The sequence below is a fragment of the Engystomops pustulosus genome, chromosome 8 (genome assembly GCF_040894005.1).
Source record: "Engystomops pustulosus chromosome 8, aEngPut4.maternal, whole genome shotgun sequence".
NCBI lineage: Eukaryota > Metazoa > Chordata > Amphibia > Anura > Leptodactylidae > Engystomops > Engystomops pustulosus.
In genome coordinates, this window is record NC_092418.1 from 10,733,283 (window position 1) to 10,750,224 (window position 16,942).

The window sequence follows — 16,942 nt, forward strand, 5'->3', positions numbered from 1 at the left end:
CAACCGCTATGGCTGCTACTGCTGTAGTTACGCCACTGCTGTCATAGTTATTTCAAAAGATCTCAGATCTGCTTCTTATACTTCTACACCACAGAACAGACCCAATGGGCCCAAGAGGTTCAAATGTAATCAGGTGTTCAGCTCCTGCAGCTTCTCCTCTGGGAGACATTACTGGGAGGTGGATGTGAGTCAGGCGGAACAATGGATCATTGTAGTGCCCGGGGATGTAATAGACTTTCCTGCTCTGTTACCATAGTAATGATGTGTAACTGCCATCACCACAACACTGGCCATACTAGATGCAGCGCAACCAACCGACTACAGCCAAACATAGTGGTGATCACATGACCTGCCCAGGCATGTTCAGGACATGTGATGTGGACATGTGACCAGCGGCCATCTTCTGTCCTGTGTATGCTCTGCAACGGACCGCGCGGAGGAAATTAACGGACTGATTAAAGGGCCGGTAGCATTTTATTTCTTTATTCAGTCTATGTCATCAGCATTTTTCTGCTAACGGGAGCAAAATTTTAAATAACAACTGATTACATATTAGCTTATATTTTAAGGACCCATTTGTATATGAATTATGCTGATTCCTTGTCTTAGAGCCTTTCATTTTTGGACAAACATGATGTACTGATTTATTACTAAATATATTTTTATTACAGTTTGACTCTTCTCATGCTGTCTACTCAGGAAGCTTAAGGAATCACCATTGGGTTGTCTATAAAAAGCTTCAGATGATGAAACAATAGACAATTTTCCCCCCAAATCCAGAACATCCATAAAATTGTGGTGTACAAGAGGATTATTAAAACTAATGATGAAATGGCTCCTGTTGTAAAATTTGATGAGTTTTTCCCAATTTATTTGTGACCATAAATTTTTCATTAAAGGAAACCTACCACTTCAAAGTGGTAGGTTTATACACATATACATGGCACCAGCTCAGTGTGAGCTGGTGCCAGAGCATATTTTTGTTAAGGGAACAAAGCCCCTATCTTAGAATTATAAGTTATATTAACTTATAACTCAGCGCACCGCACTTGGGCTCGGCGCACCATGCGCGCGCCCGTGCGTGCGCCAGATTCTGAAGAGCAGGAGAGCCGGTGACGTCACCGAGCTCTCCAGCACACGCGCGCCTGCGCAACTTAGCACGGCCTGTTTCCCCGTGCGTGCGCATGGTGCGCCGAGTTATAAGTTAATATAACTTATAATTCTAAGATAGGGGCTTTGTTCCCTTAACAAAAATATGCTCTGGCACCAGCTCACACTGAGCTGGTGCCATGTATATGTGTATAAACCTACCACTTTTAAGTGGTAGGTTTCCTTTAATGGATATAAGATTCCAGATATTGCACTGGTGTAATAGTAGTGTTTGTCTGATTATCCTGATCAAATCTATTTTTGTAAAATGTAATTTCTTAATTCATCTTTAGTTCTAATAAAATATTCCTATGAAATCTGATCGTTAAATTCTTTTTTTGTCACTTTTCTATACTTAGTGACCGGATATAGGCAATCCATATCACAAACCACTTTGGTAGAAATCGTCATGATCATCCGGGGCCACGTTTTGAACAATGTGACTGGTTTGCTATTAGACGCTCCTGGGCATGTGACCTCAGATTAGACGTCTGACCGTATCAGTGGGCAGATCTATTCTCCATCGTGTAGTATTTCATGGCATCCGGGGATTGTGTCATATGTACCCAGTATAATGGCAGGGTGGACACATCATCTATAAGAGACATGAGGAATGTCTACTGATGTGAGAATCAGGGTGAACAATGAGTATAATCCATACAGGAGGAGGACCTCTCCAACCAGATATTACACATTCTTCCTCACTGACCTATTGTAGTAGAAGTGATGATGAATGTCCCTGTAGTCTGGGTCCTGCAGTACACGGTGCTTGTAGCAGATCTGTGTGGTCACTGCTGACAGACTCCTATTATATCATATAACCTGATTGTAATTATTGTGACATCCTGCACCCACTGATAACTGGAAAATATAAAAATTTGACACTCGTTGGTTAAGAAGATAATAAGTAGAATACAGGGGGACATTTCGCGTATTACAGTAAGCTATATGTTTGTATATATGAGGTCTGTATGCTCCTCTCATGCCATATCATATGTACCTCCCTGAACAGCGCTTCCTGTGGCAGAAGGGGGTTGGTGCAATGGCTCTCCACAAGCACAAAGTTTGGAGCCATTTTTGGCACAATCATTTGGAAGCTGGAATTGTGCATTTCCCATGTGCCAAATAAATAAATCAAATGCCCAATCAAAATATAATAAAGTTTTTTCACTGCATTTAATCCTGTAACGGAAAATTGCCCTTTTTTGAAATTTTGAAAAATATTTTAAAAATCTATACAAAGTGATCAAAAGTTTGCACAGTCCTAAAGATGATAGCAATGAAAACATAATCAAAAGCCGCAAAAATGACTCCACTAACAGCTCCGTACAACGAAGTATGAAAAAGTTATTAGTGCCAGAATATGGCAAAATAAAAAAAACTATTTTGTACAGGAGGTTTTAATTTTTGTAAATATATGAAAACATTATAAAACCTATACAAATTTGTTATCCCCATAATCGTATTGACCCAAAGAATAAAGTAGACCTATCATTTGGGGCGCATAGTGAAAGCCGTAAAATCCAAGTCCACAAGAAAACAGCGCAAATACGGTTTTTTTTCACCATTTTCACTGAATTTGGAATTTGTTCCCCCGCTTCCCAGTACATGGCATGGAATATTTAATATCATCACTATGAAGTGCAATTTGTTACGCAGAAAACAAGCCATCACACAGCTCTGTACGTATAGATTTTTGAAGGTGGGGAGTGAAAAATGGAAATGAAAAAACAGGACAAGGCCTGGTCATACCTGGTCTCCACATGAAGGGGACATACAAAGATGGCCGCCCCTGGGTCAGTATATATCACACTAAGGCCCCTGCACATGACTGTATATGGAGGGCGTATAAATATTTCTGTCCACAGTTATATACAGTTATAGATGAAGATGCGTCAGCCTTTTACCTCACACATATCTGTATCTCTGTATCTTTCCTCCTGTCAGCAGACTTTGGCTTTATATTTTTAGTGCAGGGAACTATCTTTATTATTTCTACAGAGATTTTTGTCACATATTTCTTTTCTCCTGATGAAACTTCTCTTCTCTTTCTTCTCTTGACCTTTTTCTTATTATCTTCTCCATCTTTTACCTCAGGATCCTATTATCTGCCTTCTCTCTCATCTCCCTCAGCTCATCTCTACCTCTCACTTCTCCTCTCATTGGCCAGTTATTCCAGAGGGGAGGAGCAATGAGCCTGACCTAACAAGATTGGCAGCTCTCCTAGTTAAGCTTGGTTGTTATGTGCTCCAATACAATCTATGACACATTATACCAAGGCCAACAAAATCCACAAGCAGGAGCCCAGAGGTGATGTACACATATGAGGGGACACTCCAGCCCCTCACACAGTAATGGTGGTTATCTGTCCTCCCTATCACACAGCTCCAGCACACCAGGGCTCATGAAGACGCTGCAGGACAGAGCAGTAATATGTCATATATCAGCCATGTCTGCAGTAAGTGATCACAGGGCGATGTATCTACAGCGAGGGAGGTAAATGGAGCAGATTCATGAGGAGACACAGTGACTACAGGAATTCATGAGGTAACACTCCTGCCATATCTACAGTATGTGAGGTAATAATACTCCAATATACATCAGTCATATCTACAGTGTGAGGTAATAGTACTCCAATATACATCAGTCATATCTACAGTGTGAGGTAATAATACTCCAATATACATCAGTCATATCTACAGTGTGTGAGGTAATAATACTCCTATATACAGTCATATCTACAGTGTGTAATGTAATAATACTCCAATATACATCAGTCATATCTACAGTGTGAGGTAATAATACTCCAATATACAGTCATATCTACAGTGTGTGAGGTAATAATACTCCTATATACATCAGTCATATCTACAGTGTGTAATGTAATAATACTCCAATATACATCAGTCATATCTACAGTGTGAGGTAATAATACTCCAATATACATCAGTTATATCTACAGTATGTGAAGTAATAATACTCCAATATACATCAGTCATATCTATAGCATGTAGGGTAATAATACTCCAATATACATCAGTCATATCTACAGTGTGTGAGGTAATAATACTCCTATATACATCAGTCATATCTACAGTGTGAGGTAATAATACTCCAATATACATCAGTTATATCTACAGTATGTGAAGTAATAATACTCCAATATACATCAGTCATATCTATAGCATGTAGGGTAATAATACTCCAATATACATCAGTCATATCTACAGTGTGAGGTAATAATACTCCAATATGCGTCAGTCATATCTACAGTATGTGAGATAATAATACTCCAATATACAGTCATATCTACAGTATGTGAGGTAATAATACTCCGATATACATCCGTCATATCTACAGTATGTGAGGTAATAATACTCCGACATACATCCGTCATATCTACAGTGTTTGAGGTAATAATACTCCAATATACTTTAGTCATATAAACAGTGTGTGAGGTAATAATACTCCAATATACATCAGTCATATCTACAGTGTGTGAGGTAATAATACTCCAATATACTTTAGTCATATCCACAGTGTGTAGATATGATTTTGTTTTTACAACTTTCCGTGTACTGACCAAGTAAGCTGTGCTCACCACCTAACAAGTCCCTGCAGGTCCCATCCATGGACTGAATACCAAACTAGCTTTACACATCAAAAATAGAAAAAGTTAACTCTTTAAGGACTTAGCCCTTTTTTGTTTTTTTCATTTTTAATTTTCACTCCCATCAAAAATCTATAACTTCTTTTTTTTTTTTTACATGTAAAGAGTTCTGTGACGGTTTGTTTTCTGCGTAACAAATTGCACTTCATAGTGATGGTATTTATTATTCTATGCTGTGTACTGGGAAGCAGGAAAAAAATTCAAAATGCTGTTAAATTGGTGAAAAAACGCATTTTCTCGTGGGCTTTGAATTTACCGCTTTCACTGTGCACCACAAATGACATGTCTACTTCATTCTTTGGGTCAGTACAATCACGGGGATATCAAATTTGTATAGGTTTTATAATGTTTTCATTATACATTTACAAAAATTAAAAACTTGTGTAGAATCTTTTTTTTTAGTTTGCCATCTTTTTTATACTTCGGTGTACGGAGCAGTGGGTGTTATCTTTTTTTGCGACTTTTGATGAAGTTTTCAATGCTACCATTTTTAGGACTGTGCGACCTTTTGATCACTTTTTATTTATTTTTTTATATTTTTCAAAATGGCAAAAAAGTGAAATTTTTTAATAACAATAATTCTTTATTTATATAGCGCCTACAGATTACGCAGCGCTGTACAAAGCATGCCAAATTTCACTCGAGGCGCTATTTTCCATTACGGGGTTAAACACAGTGAAAAACGTTTTTATATTTTGATAGATCGGGCATTTTCGGATGCGGCGATATCTAATGTGTTTGTGATTTTTAATGTATATTTATATCAGTTCTAGGGAAGGGGGGGATGATTTGAATTTTTTGTTTTTTTTATTATAATTTTTTTTATTTTTACTATTTTTCAGACTCCCTAGGGTACTTTAACTCTAGGTAGTCTGATTGATCCTATCATATACTGCCATACTACAGTATATCCTCATACATTACAATGTGCAAATAGCACATAGTAATGAATGGGTTAAATCCAGACAGCCTTAGGTCTTCAGAACACCCGAGGCTGTCATGGCAATCGGTCGCCGCTCCCCGATGATCTCCAACAAAATGGCGACACACGCTAGCACCGCTAGCGAGTGTTATCGGTAAGTCTTTGCTGCCATATGCAGCAAAGACTTACCGGCTATGGAGAGAGCTCAGCCCGTGAGCCCTCTCCCTGCACCCGCAGCCGACCCGTGATGTGCTATTACATCACAAGTTGTGAAAGGGTTAAAAGGAACAAAGACAAGAAGGAATGAAATGGCACTTATAGCATTAATAGACATCTAAATTCAGAGTGTAGAAGAACTGGGGGGATCAGGGCTATAACGGCTCTAATATAAATAATCTATAGGGAGGGGCCATATTATACTGCAGGGAAAATAATCCCGTTTTTAGATTTCTATAGCAGGACAGAGACCCATAACAACAACAAGGCTGAAACATTTTTTTTCTCAATTCTCCCACAGAAAGTGTTAATAAACATTATTCAATAAACCAAGATGAAACTGAGGCCTAGTTTCCATCCCAGCACATCCTGGAGAGGTGTGAGACCCCCGCCCTGACATGACCCTCACAATAGTAACGTCTCCAGTCATTCAGGTGCTGATGCTGCCCCCCCCCCCCCCCTTTCATTATGAATAGGTCTGACAGTCACACCCAGGACCGCAGGGGTTGGTGCTTCTGCAGGACTCTCCGCCCTCTTACTGTATATAAGATGATGTTTCAGTCCTGAATCCTTCAGATGAGACACAACTTCTGCTGCTCGTGTATTGTGAGTGCGCTGGATGTACAGGAGGCGGCTGGAGGATATTCCTGTCCTGACTGCAGAAAGAAGCATCCATGACGTCCGTAATCACCTAAAGAAAAGGAATCTTGGGAATATAATATATAATATAATATAATATCTACTCAGCCTAAGATGGAGGAGACCAGAGTCTGCTGCACCTACTGCGATTCTCCTGAACCGGCTGTAAGAACATGTCTGCAGTGCGAGGCTTCTTTCTGTGAGAAACACTTACAGAGACACAGTAAGTCCTCAGAACATATTTTAGTTGATCCTGATGTTAACCTGGAGGAAAGAAAATGCTCCACACACAATGAGGTACTGAAATACTATTGTCCTATGGATTCCACCTGTATCTGTGTGTCCTGCTGGGTGGCTGGAGACCACAAGGGACATGAGGTGGAGATATTGGATGTGGCCTCTGAGAAGAAGAAGGAGAAGCTGAGATCTGCTGTTGAGAAAATGAACTTGGATAAAATGGAAGCAGGAAAAAAAATCCAGAATCTCACAGATCATGGGGTAGAAGAAGAAAAGCAATTATCTGGACTCACTGAGAAAGTCACTAATCTGTTTACTGATCTGAGGAAGAAGCTGGATGATCTAGAAAGGAGAGTCCAGGCTGAGATCTCCAGACAGAAGGATCAGGTGTCACTCTCAGTCTCTAACATGATCCGACAGATGGAGCTACACAAGGATGAGCTGACCAAGAAAATTCATCAATTTGAGGAGTCATGTGATATCACAGATCCATTGGCCTTCTTACGAGAAGATTTATTCAAAGTTGATGTCAGTGATCGGAGCTGTGATGTTATTGGAGATGTAAGAGCCGGGGTTGTATCTCATATAACTGCCTCACAGTTATTACATTATAGACTATTAATATTCTAGGTGTAGCTTCTATAGAAAGATGTGCACAGGCCTCTGGATTTTCCACTACTACTGGGTTGCGTGTAGAATCACAGGTGAACCAGTGAAATGAGTTGCTGCACAACCATCTTTCAGGAGAAGGAAGTTTCCGGTCAGATGGCCATGACTGTTGGTGTTGGAGAGTGGATGGAAGTGTTGCACTGTGACGCCACTAGGTGTCACAGGAGTGGATGCCAAATCAGTGTGTAGTTGTCCTCCTCCTTTGACATGGTTCTCTTAAAGGGGTGAAGTCCTGAAGAAAGACTTTTGATGACAAACTCAAAATGCAAGTATGATTGCTTGAGAAGTTACATGCATAAAGCTGAGGTTCCTCTAGGTGTTTCCGGGAACGAAAATAGGTAATTGAAAAAGACATGGGCTAGTTGGCAGTGAGAATCTGTCATGGCAGTTAGTGATTGGTCGTTTGTGAATGAGTTGGTATGAAAAACCAGCTCTTTCATGTGAACGACGGGCATTGGCTCCCAGTAGTGCGCCAATGGCTCACTGAACCCCAGCCTCTAATTTGGGTTGCCCCCTTTAACTTGATAAAAATTGAGTTAAGTGGCCTGAGGCTCCCTAATTTACATTTAACCCCTTAACGCATTAGGACTTTCCTGTACGTTCTTATGCCATTAAGGATGTATGTATTCTAAAAAGAAGTAAAAAAAAAAAGTTAAAAATAACTAAACATTTAAAAAAAGAAATCTTTTAAAACCTGTATAAATTTGTTATCCTAGTGATTTTACCGGCCCAAGGAATAAAGTGGAGGTGTTATATGGAGCTTATTTGCTAAGGGTCCGTGACCGCACTTTAGTCGGATTTTCCAGCGTTTTTGGGGATTGCACAGCTGTGGCAGGTATTTAACAGGCGTGCCGGACGATCCGACTGATTCGGACTGAGCGTGGGATTTAGCATTCAATTTGTGTGGCAAGACAATCCACTTACGTGCACCGGGAAGAAGAAGGAGAACTCCGGGGACCTGAGCAGGGAAGCAAAACATGCAGGATATCGGGCGCAGGATCTTAGTGACTCCCCGCACAGCGCATTATACACGGACAATGCACTTACATGCACCAGGAAGAAGAAGGTGAACTCCGGGGACCTGAGCGGGGAGTGACACATGCAGGATATCGGACGCAGGATCTTAGTGACTCCCCGCACAGCGCAATATACACGGACAATGCACTCACATGCACCAGGAAGAAAAAGTGAACTTCAGGGACCTGAGCGGGGAAGCGACACATGCAGGATATCGGGGGCAGGATCTTAGTGACTCCCCGCACAGCGCATTATACACGGACAATGCACTTACATGCACCAGGAAGAAGAAGGTGAACTCCAGGGACCTGAGCGGGGAAGCGACACTTGCAGGATATCGGGCGCAGGATCTTAGTGACTCCCCGCACAGCCCATTATACATGGACAATGCACTCACATGCACCAGGAAGAAGAAGGTGAACTCCGGGGATCTGAGCGGGGAAGCGACAAATGCAGGATATCGGGACCAGGATCTTAGTGACTCCCTGCACAGCGCATTATACATGGACAATGCACTTACATGCACCAGGAAGAAGAAGGTGAACTCCGGGGACCTGTGCGGGGAAGCGACACATGCAGGATATCGGGACCAGGATCTTAGTGACTCCCTGCACAGCGCATTATACACGGACAATGCACTTTCTGTGAACTTCAAATCCGGATGGATAAGTAAATGTGCCCCACTGTGTCTACAATTTAATAGCATTTGGATTCTTTTTCCAGCTTCTCCGTGCACAGAATGGAATATTAAATGCGGTCACTATGAAGTAGAAGTTGCTACACCAAAAATAAGCCCTCCTTAGAGAAATAGAGAAATTCATGGCTTTTAAAGAACCACAAAATAGGAAAATAGTGTGCTCCTTAAGGGGTTAATAGGGAGCTACTGAGGCGCCAGAAGAGCCAGTTCACTAATAAGAGCCGGATTTCCCATCACTCGTGACAGTGCGACTAAATATTTAGAAGAGATATCACCTCCGCACAGCAGGTGGCAGCAGAGTCTCTCCTAGCGATCACCCAGATCCTACAGCTAGACGTGGAGGTGACGGAGGTTGTAGTGATGGGAAGATCGGCTCTTCTAGATCATTAGGCTTCACTCACTAAGAAGAGCCGGCTCTTCTGGCTCCTGAACGGCTCCCTATCAAATATATATATCACGGAGCCTCCGGCCAGTTAGTCTCTTACTCCACACCACTTTGAATCCGATTTTATCGAGTTAAAGTGGACGTGGTGAGCCAGGGAGCCGACTCCCATCGTTCAAGCTAAAGAGCTGCCTCTTCGTGCTGGTTTGTTGGTGAACGACCCATCACTGCCGGTTGGAAGGAGGTGAGAGGTGACAATCTCCCACGACACTGCAAACTTCTTAGACTTAGTTGTTGATGTATTTGGGGATGGCATGGTATATAATATGGATATTTGGGGGCCACTGACTGTAGGAAGATTGTCTTCTTAAGAATCCACCCCCCCCTTACATCTTCATAATAGGCACGCTCATTTACAACCCTACCCCCTAGGGCAGTGATGCCGAAACTTTTACAATGCTCAATCTACAACCAAAACCCACTTATTTATCCCAAAGTGCCTACATGGCTATTTAAGCGGTAACTTATTGCCCCCTGCTTTGGTGCAGCTTTCAATCGTATCAGCATCCTGAGGACAACAATACAGAAGACGGGAAGAGGAGAAATTTGGATGATCATTGCAGCTTCTATTCAGGGCCCCCTGAACAGGAAGAATCAGGGGACCCAGAGCAGAAGCTCCAATGATAATCCAGCTCCGTCCACACCTTGTCGCTCCTCCTGTAGACTCATAGCAGTGACCGCAGCATGTCCTGGGCTTCCTAGGAAAAGGCCTTGATTCCTGCCTAGCAAAATCTGTCCTGGGGTGACAGTTTGGGTGCCCAAAGAGAGGACTCATAGTGCCACCTGTGCCATAGGTTCACCACCACTGTCCAAAGGACATAAAACTCCGACCTTTTGGTCTAAGTATTACTCCCTCTACCACATGAAGATTGAAAACACCAGAAAACAAATAAACCATTATGTATTCTGCAGCAAATGCTCAAGATTTTTTGCAGTTTTTAGGGATACAGAATACTCTTTCAATTCATATTACGGTATATTATTCCTGATACAGAGCTATAAAAAGAATCCTGTGTAACCATACAGTTTTATGATCAAATTCAGGTCGTTCACTACAACCACTAGATGGAGCCTTGCATGAGATGAGCTCCCCCTTGTGGCGACTGTAGACAACCAAGATCTATAGCTTTCAGGAAGATTGAAACTGTGTCAGGATAATGGAATTCCAACTCAGAGCTCCTAAGATAAGCAAAAAAACAACGTCATATCTGGAAGACAATAATTTTTTTATGTTTTATGTGAATATAGTTCAGCAGAGGCCTGTCCACTATATAATGTGCATGCGTGGTATATCAGTCCACCAGCTACACGCCTACTGGTGTGTACAACATGTTGATGTGTATATGTGTGATAGTGATCCATATAAGATAACGGGATTGTCATATGGGTATCCTTAAAGGGGAACTCCAGCCAAAATGAGAGTAAAATATTTCAGGGTTTGTTGAAGTCTGTCCTACCAACTTTATCAAGGACACTGGAAAAAATGTTCATCGTTCAAATCCCGCAAGTCCTGTCCTGCAACCTGTGGAGGACTTGCACAGGTGATGTTGTTGTAGATGTAGGTTGGAGGACTGGTATCGTAACCCTCCGACATTGACTGTACCACTCTAGGGACAACAGTGGCATTTTGTAAGCAGAAGTCTCTTAAGTCTTTTAAGGTGCAGCCACAATCCCAGTGGTTCCCATGAAGCCAAAGCTGTTGAATCGGAGAGCTTATGAGCAAGGAACTGACTGTGATGGTTTTCAGAGGGTTCCTTTGAAGGCTGAGATACCGAAGACGAGAAAATGGCTGAAAGATGTCTGTAGCGACGGCAGTCAACTGATTGTCTGAAAGATCAAGCCATTGTAGCCTTTGAAATGGACTGAAGGTTTCTGAAGAAAGAGTCTTCAGCTGGTTGTTGGCCAGAATAAGGTAGGAAAGATCTCGAAGTCCCGTGAAGGATCTAGATGAAAGCTGAATCAACTTATTGTATCGGAGGTCCAGTTCCAGTAAATCCTGAAGGTCGGAGAAGCTGTTGTCATCAATGACCGATATGTCATTACGCTGGAGAAAAAGCCTCCTTAGATTTGAGAGGCCTGAGAACATGTGAGGTTTTATTCTAGTGATACAACTATTCTCCATATGGAAGCTATGAAGCTTTCCAAGTCCTCGGAATGAATGTTCGTAAAGTGTCCTGATGCAGTTCCCCGACAAATTCATCACCGCCACACTATGAAGTCCTGTAAACGCCCCTGGGCGGATCTCATGAATGTTGTTGTTATTCAAAGACAAAAACTCAAGTTGTCCAAGACCATCGAACACCTTCTCAACGAGAATCCTCAGCTTATTGTAACTGAGACTGAGCTCCTCTAAAAACTGTAGGTCCTTGAAGACCCTTGGCCGTAAGCTGGTCAGGGAATTGTTGGATAATCTAAGTACATGGAGACTTATTAAACCAGAAAAGGTGTCTTCAGAAATGGCAGGGAGGCGATTTTGTGACAGATCCAACCACCGAAGGGACTTCATGCCGAAGAAGGCTCGAGAAGCAATGGTGGAGATGATGTTTTGGTTCAGATACAACTTCTGCAACTTGTGTAATTTGATAAAAATGTGAGCCTTCAACCCCCGTAACATGTTCCCACTGAGGTCTAGCTCCTTCAGTTCCACCAGGCTGACAAACAATGGAGAATGAACATAATTCAGATGGTTTCCGGCCAAAATGAGCTCCCTTAGGTTAGGTAGATCATGAAACACAGTGTCTGGCAGAGCCACCAGGGAGTTCCAGCCCAAGTTCAGGTACCAAAGATTGGAAAGACCTGCAAATAAGCCATCTTCAATCTTTGTAAAGTAATTATTGTTGAGGCTCAAGGAGACCAAGTTCTGGGTGTGAAGGAAGGTGTTAGGGGCTAAGAACTTCAAAAAGTTTCTTTCTAAGTGCAAATGTGCTAAGGCCTTGAGGCCATGGAGAGCATGGGGCTCCAGACTGGTCAGGTGACTGCTCTGCAGGTTAAGAAAGTCAAGTTGGGACAAGTTTTTGAAAGCTTCAGTGGGTACCGTGGTGAGGTTGTTGCCATCCAGCCATAAGGCCCTGACGTTAGCAGGCAGCGAATCTGGAATTCGGGAGAGGTTCCGAGAGCTGCAGAAGATGCTGTAGTCTTCATTGTAGTCGTAACTGCAGACACAGGTCGTTGGACATTTTGGTTCCAGAGATGATGGTGTTGCCTCTGCCTCAGAAGGCCGCAACTCTGAGGCTACACCGTTCCTTGTTACAAAACCGAAGAGTAGGATCATGGCTACAACTTCTGTGGGAATAAGAAATGGAATGAGTCAAGGAGTCATCTCCTCCACCATGCTTTACACTGCATCTAGCTGCTGGGCTAGTGTATATGCTAAGAAGCATGTCCGTACATGAGCTGCGGGAGCATGAGTAGAGCTCGTATTAAATACAGAGAAGGAAGTGACTACAATCATCTAAAGATACAAAGTGATCGCTGCTGGTCAAGAAGGGGAGGAGCTTCAATAGGAGGAGGGGCCAAAAACTAAGAAATATTAGCCAATTAGTGTAGGATTGTGGAACTGACTACAATCATCTAAGATACCAAGTGATGGCTGCAAGGGGGAAGGGCTTAAATAAGGAGGTGGAGCCAAAAAACTGTAATCATGGGAAAGTGGGACTGATGCTGTTAACAAAACTGTTCAATATCCAAACTGGATGGAGTCCAAACCCATCCAATGACCGCCCCAACCCCAAACCCCCCTGTATAAATAGTCCATTCCTGATATATTGGAGCGAGGAGGAGGGATATGTACACACCAAGGGATCAAAATCCAATAGGGCTGCCCTATTGTGTAAAGTCGGCTAATATCTTATCCAGTCCTATCTGTTCCCAGAAACGTTGGGTGGCGAGCAACAAGGCTGCTTATACAAAGTCACCCAACTTTTCCAAACCCCTGAGTAGCAGTTATATTTAAGATACCCATCCCCCCAGCTTGGGACCGGGATGGATTTGGCGCCCGGTCTGTGGGGGCTTGTGATATATATATATATATACCTGCGGCCGGCGCTGGGAATGTTTCTATTACATTATAGCACAATATTCGCTATTCACTCCTGAATTTTGGGAAGGCTTCAGGGGTTGCTGGCACCTGGCCCCCCCTTGGTCCTGACTCAGCATGTCCTGTGGGCGGGGGAGGAATATTTGGGATTTTTATTAACCCTTTACTGTCACAAATAATCCTATGACCCTAAATGGGGTCACCTTTTATAACCTAACCTGTGGGATGGAGCCCGGATGGGGAGCGCTCAACCCCCAAAGGGTCCCAAAAAAGCAGCCGGGCCTGATCTACCAAAAATATAGGTGAGATGCAACAAGTATGCACCATATATCAGTGGGAGGCAATGGGTTAAGAGGGGGCGCAGTGGGCACCTGGATGGGGCCACACCCTGGATGGGAGACTGTCAGCAAGTAGTCAGAGGGGAGAGACGCTGACTCCTAGTTTTACATCCCCCCCTCCCCCTGGACATAGGTGACAGGGCGTATCCCCCCCCCCAGGATATAAGGGTCACCTACCTGCACCTGTGGGTCCCATGCTGACTGTCACATAGCAGAGTGGACACTGCGAGGGCTGATAACAGCGAGCGCTCCTGGCCGGCTTCAGGTAGGCTGGGTCCTGGAAAGCCTCATTAACCCTCTCACTGCCCGGTTAACACATTGGTTACTAGGTGGCGGCACTATTCATAGCTCATGATATCATAGACTGGGGAATTAAAGGGATGCGTCCTGGAAAGACGCTGCGTCATTAACCTCTTCACTGCCGGGATAATAATAACAGGAATTGTAACTTATCCGTAGCTCGGGCGCACTGGAAACTGTCAGCAAGTTGTTGCTCCCAATCAGCTTTATAGTGATTTCCCACGCTGCAAATAAGCTTTATTAACCCCTTCATAGCCCCTGCAGATGTCCTACATACTGACTGTTTCCATGTAGTTATATACAACACGTGCAGAGACTGGTATATAAATGCCCCCAGGGGCACATGCGGTGTACAGAGGGGGGGGGGGGGGGTAATAATGACATCAGAGACCGGAGACCCGGAGACACAGCGCGTAATTACCTCCATCACCACATCACACCGAGGTATCATCAGCCTGCAGCTACCAGGGTCCACCACCGGGGGCGCTGCATCCTGCCTCATCCCCACACAGCCATACAGCATGAGCAAGTATAGTGCACCCAACAGGTGGCTGTATCACACAGGAGGGGATTAGATACACAGCTCAGCAGACAGTATCACACAGGATAGGATTAGATACACAGCTCAGCAGACAGTATCACACAGGATAGGATTAGATACACAGCTCAGCAGGCAGTATCACACAGGAGGGGATTAGATACACAGCTCAGCAGGCAGTATCACACAGGAGAGGATTAGATACACAGCTCAGCAGGGAGTATCACACAGGATAGGATTAGATACACAGCTCAGCAGACAGTATCACACAGGATAGGATTAGATACACAGCTCAGCAGACAGTATCACACAGGAGAGGATTAGATACACAGCTCAGCAGACAGTATCACACAGGATAGGATTAGATACACAGCTCAGCAGACAGTATCTCACAGGATAGGATTAGATACACAGCTCAGCAGACAGTATCACACAGGATAGGATTAGATACACAGCTCAGCAGACTGTATCACACGGGATAGGATTAGATACACAGCTCAGCAGACAGTATCACACAGGAGAGGATTAGATACACAGCTCAGCAGGCAGTATCACACAGGAGAGGATTAGATACACAGCTCAGCAGACAGTATCACACAGGAGAGGATTAGATACACAGCTCAGCAGGCAGTATCTCACAGGATAGGATTAGATACACAGCTCAGCAGACAGTATCACACAGGATAGGATTAGATACACAGCTCAGCAGACTGTATCACACGGGATAGGATTAGATACACAGCTCAACAGACAGTATCACACAGGATAGGATTAGATACACGGCTCAGCAGACAGTATCACACAGGATAGGATTAGATACACAGCTCAGCAGACAGTATCACACAGGATGGGATTAGATACACAGCTCAGCAGACAGTATCACACATGCTAGGATTAGATACACAGCTCAGCAGACAGTATCACACAGGATAGGATTAGATACACAGCTCAGCAGACAGTATCACACAGGATGGGATTAGATACACAGCTCAGCAGCCAGTATCACACAGGATAGGATTAGATACACAGCTCAGCAGACAGTATCACACAGGATAGGATTAGATACACAGCTCAGCAGACAATATCACACAGGATAGGATTAGATACACAGCTCAGCAGACAGTATCACACAGGATAGGATTAGATACACAGCTCAGCAGACAGTATCACACAGGATAGGATTAGATACACAGCTCAGCAGACAGTATCACACAGGATAGGATTAGATACACAGCTCAGCAGACTGTATCACACAGGAGAGGATTAGATACACAGCTCAGCAGGCAGTATCACACAGGAGAGGATTAGATACACAGCTCAGCAGACAGTATCACACAGGAGAGGATTAGATACACAGCTCAGCAGGCAGTATCTCACAGGATAGGATTAGATACACAGCTCAGCAGACAGTATCACACAGGATAGGATTAGATACACAGCTCAGCAGACTGTATCACACGGGATAGGATTAGATACACAGCTCAACAGACAGTATCACACAGGATAGGATTAGATACACGGCTCAGCAGACAGTATCACACAGGATAGGATTAGATACACAGCTCAGCAGACAGTATCACACAGGATGGGATTAGATACACAGCTCAGCAGACAGTATCACACATGCTAGGATTAGATACACAGCTCAGCAGACAGTATCACACAGGATAGGATTAGATACACAGCTCAGCAGACAGTATCACACAGGATGGGATTAGATACACAGCTCAGCAGCCAGTATCACACAGGATAGGATTAGATACACAGCTCAGCAGACAGTATCACACAGGATAGGATTAGATACACAGCTCAGCAGACAATATCACACAGGATAGGATTAGATACACAGCTCAGCAGACAGTATCACACAGGATAGGATTAGATACACAGCTCAGCAGACAGTATCACACAGGATAGGATTAGATACACAGCTCAGCAGACAGTATCACACAGGATAGGATTAGATACACAGCTCAGCAGACTGTATCACACAGGATAGGATTAGATACACAGCTCAGCAGACAGTATCACACAGGATAGGATTAGATACACAGCTCAGCAGACTGTATCAC

At 43.4% G+C, this 16,942-nt stretch overlaps 2 protein-coding genes across 2 annotated transcripts in view; one reads left to right on the forward strand and one right to left on the reverse strand.

Annotated features, from left to right (window-relative positions):
* The first annotated feature begins 3,605 nt into the window (after window positions 1-3,605).
* Window positions 3,606-16,942, forward strand: part of CCDC78 (coiled-coil domain containing 78) — a 45,875-nt gene continuing 32,538 nt past the window's right edge. The window contains exon 1 of the mRNA XM_072119691.1: window positions 3,606-3,696. The gene's annotated coding sequence lies outside the window, so the exon portion shown is untranslated. The remainder of the gene's footprint in view (window positions 3,697-16,942) is intronic.
* On the reverse strand, window positions 9,996-14,501 carry IGFALS (insulin like growth factor binding protein acid labile subunit). Its single transcript, XM_072119689.1, has 2 exons — window positions 14,210-14,501; window positions 9,996-12,940 (listed from the first exon to the last, which is right to left on the reverse strand). The coding sequence occupies exons 1-2, from the start codon at window positions 14,226-14,228 to the stop codon at window positions 11,124-11,126; spliced, it is 1,836 nt and encodes a 611-aa protein (XP_071975790.1). The 5' UTR covers window positions 14,229-14,501; the 3' UTR covers window positions 9,996-11,123.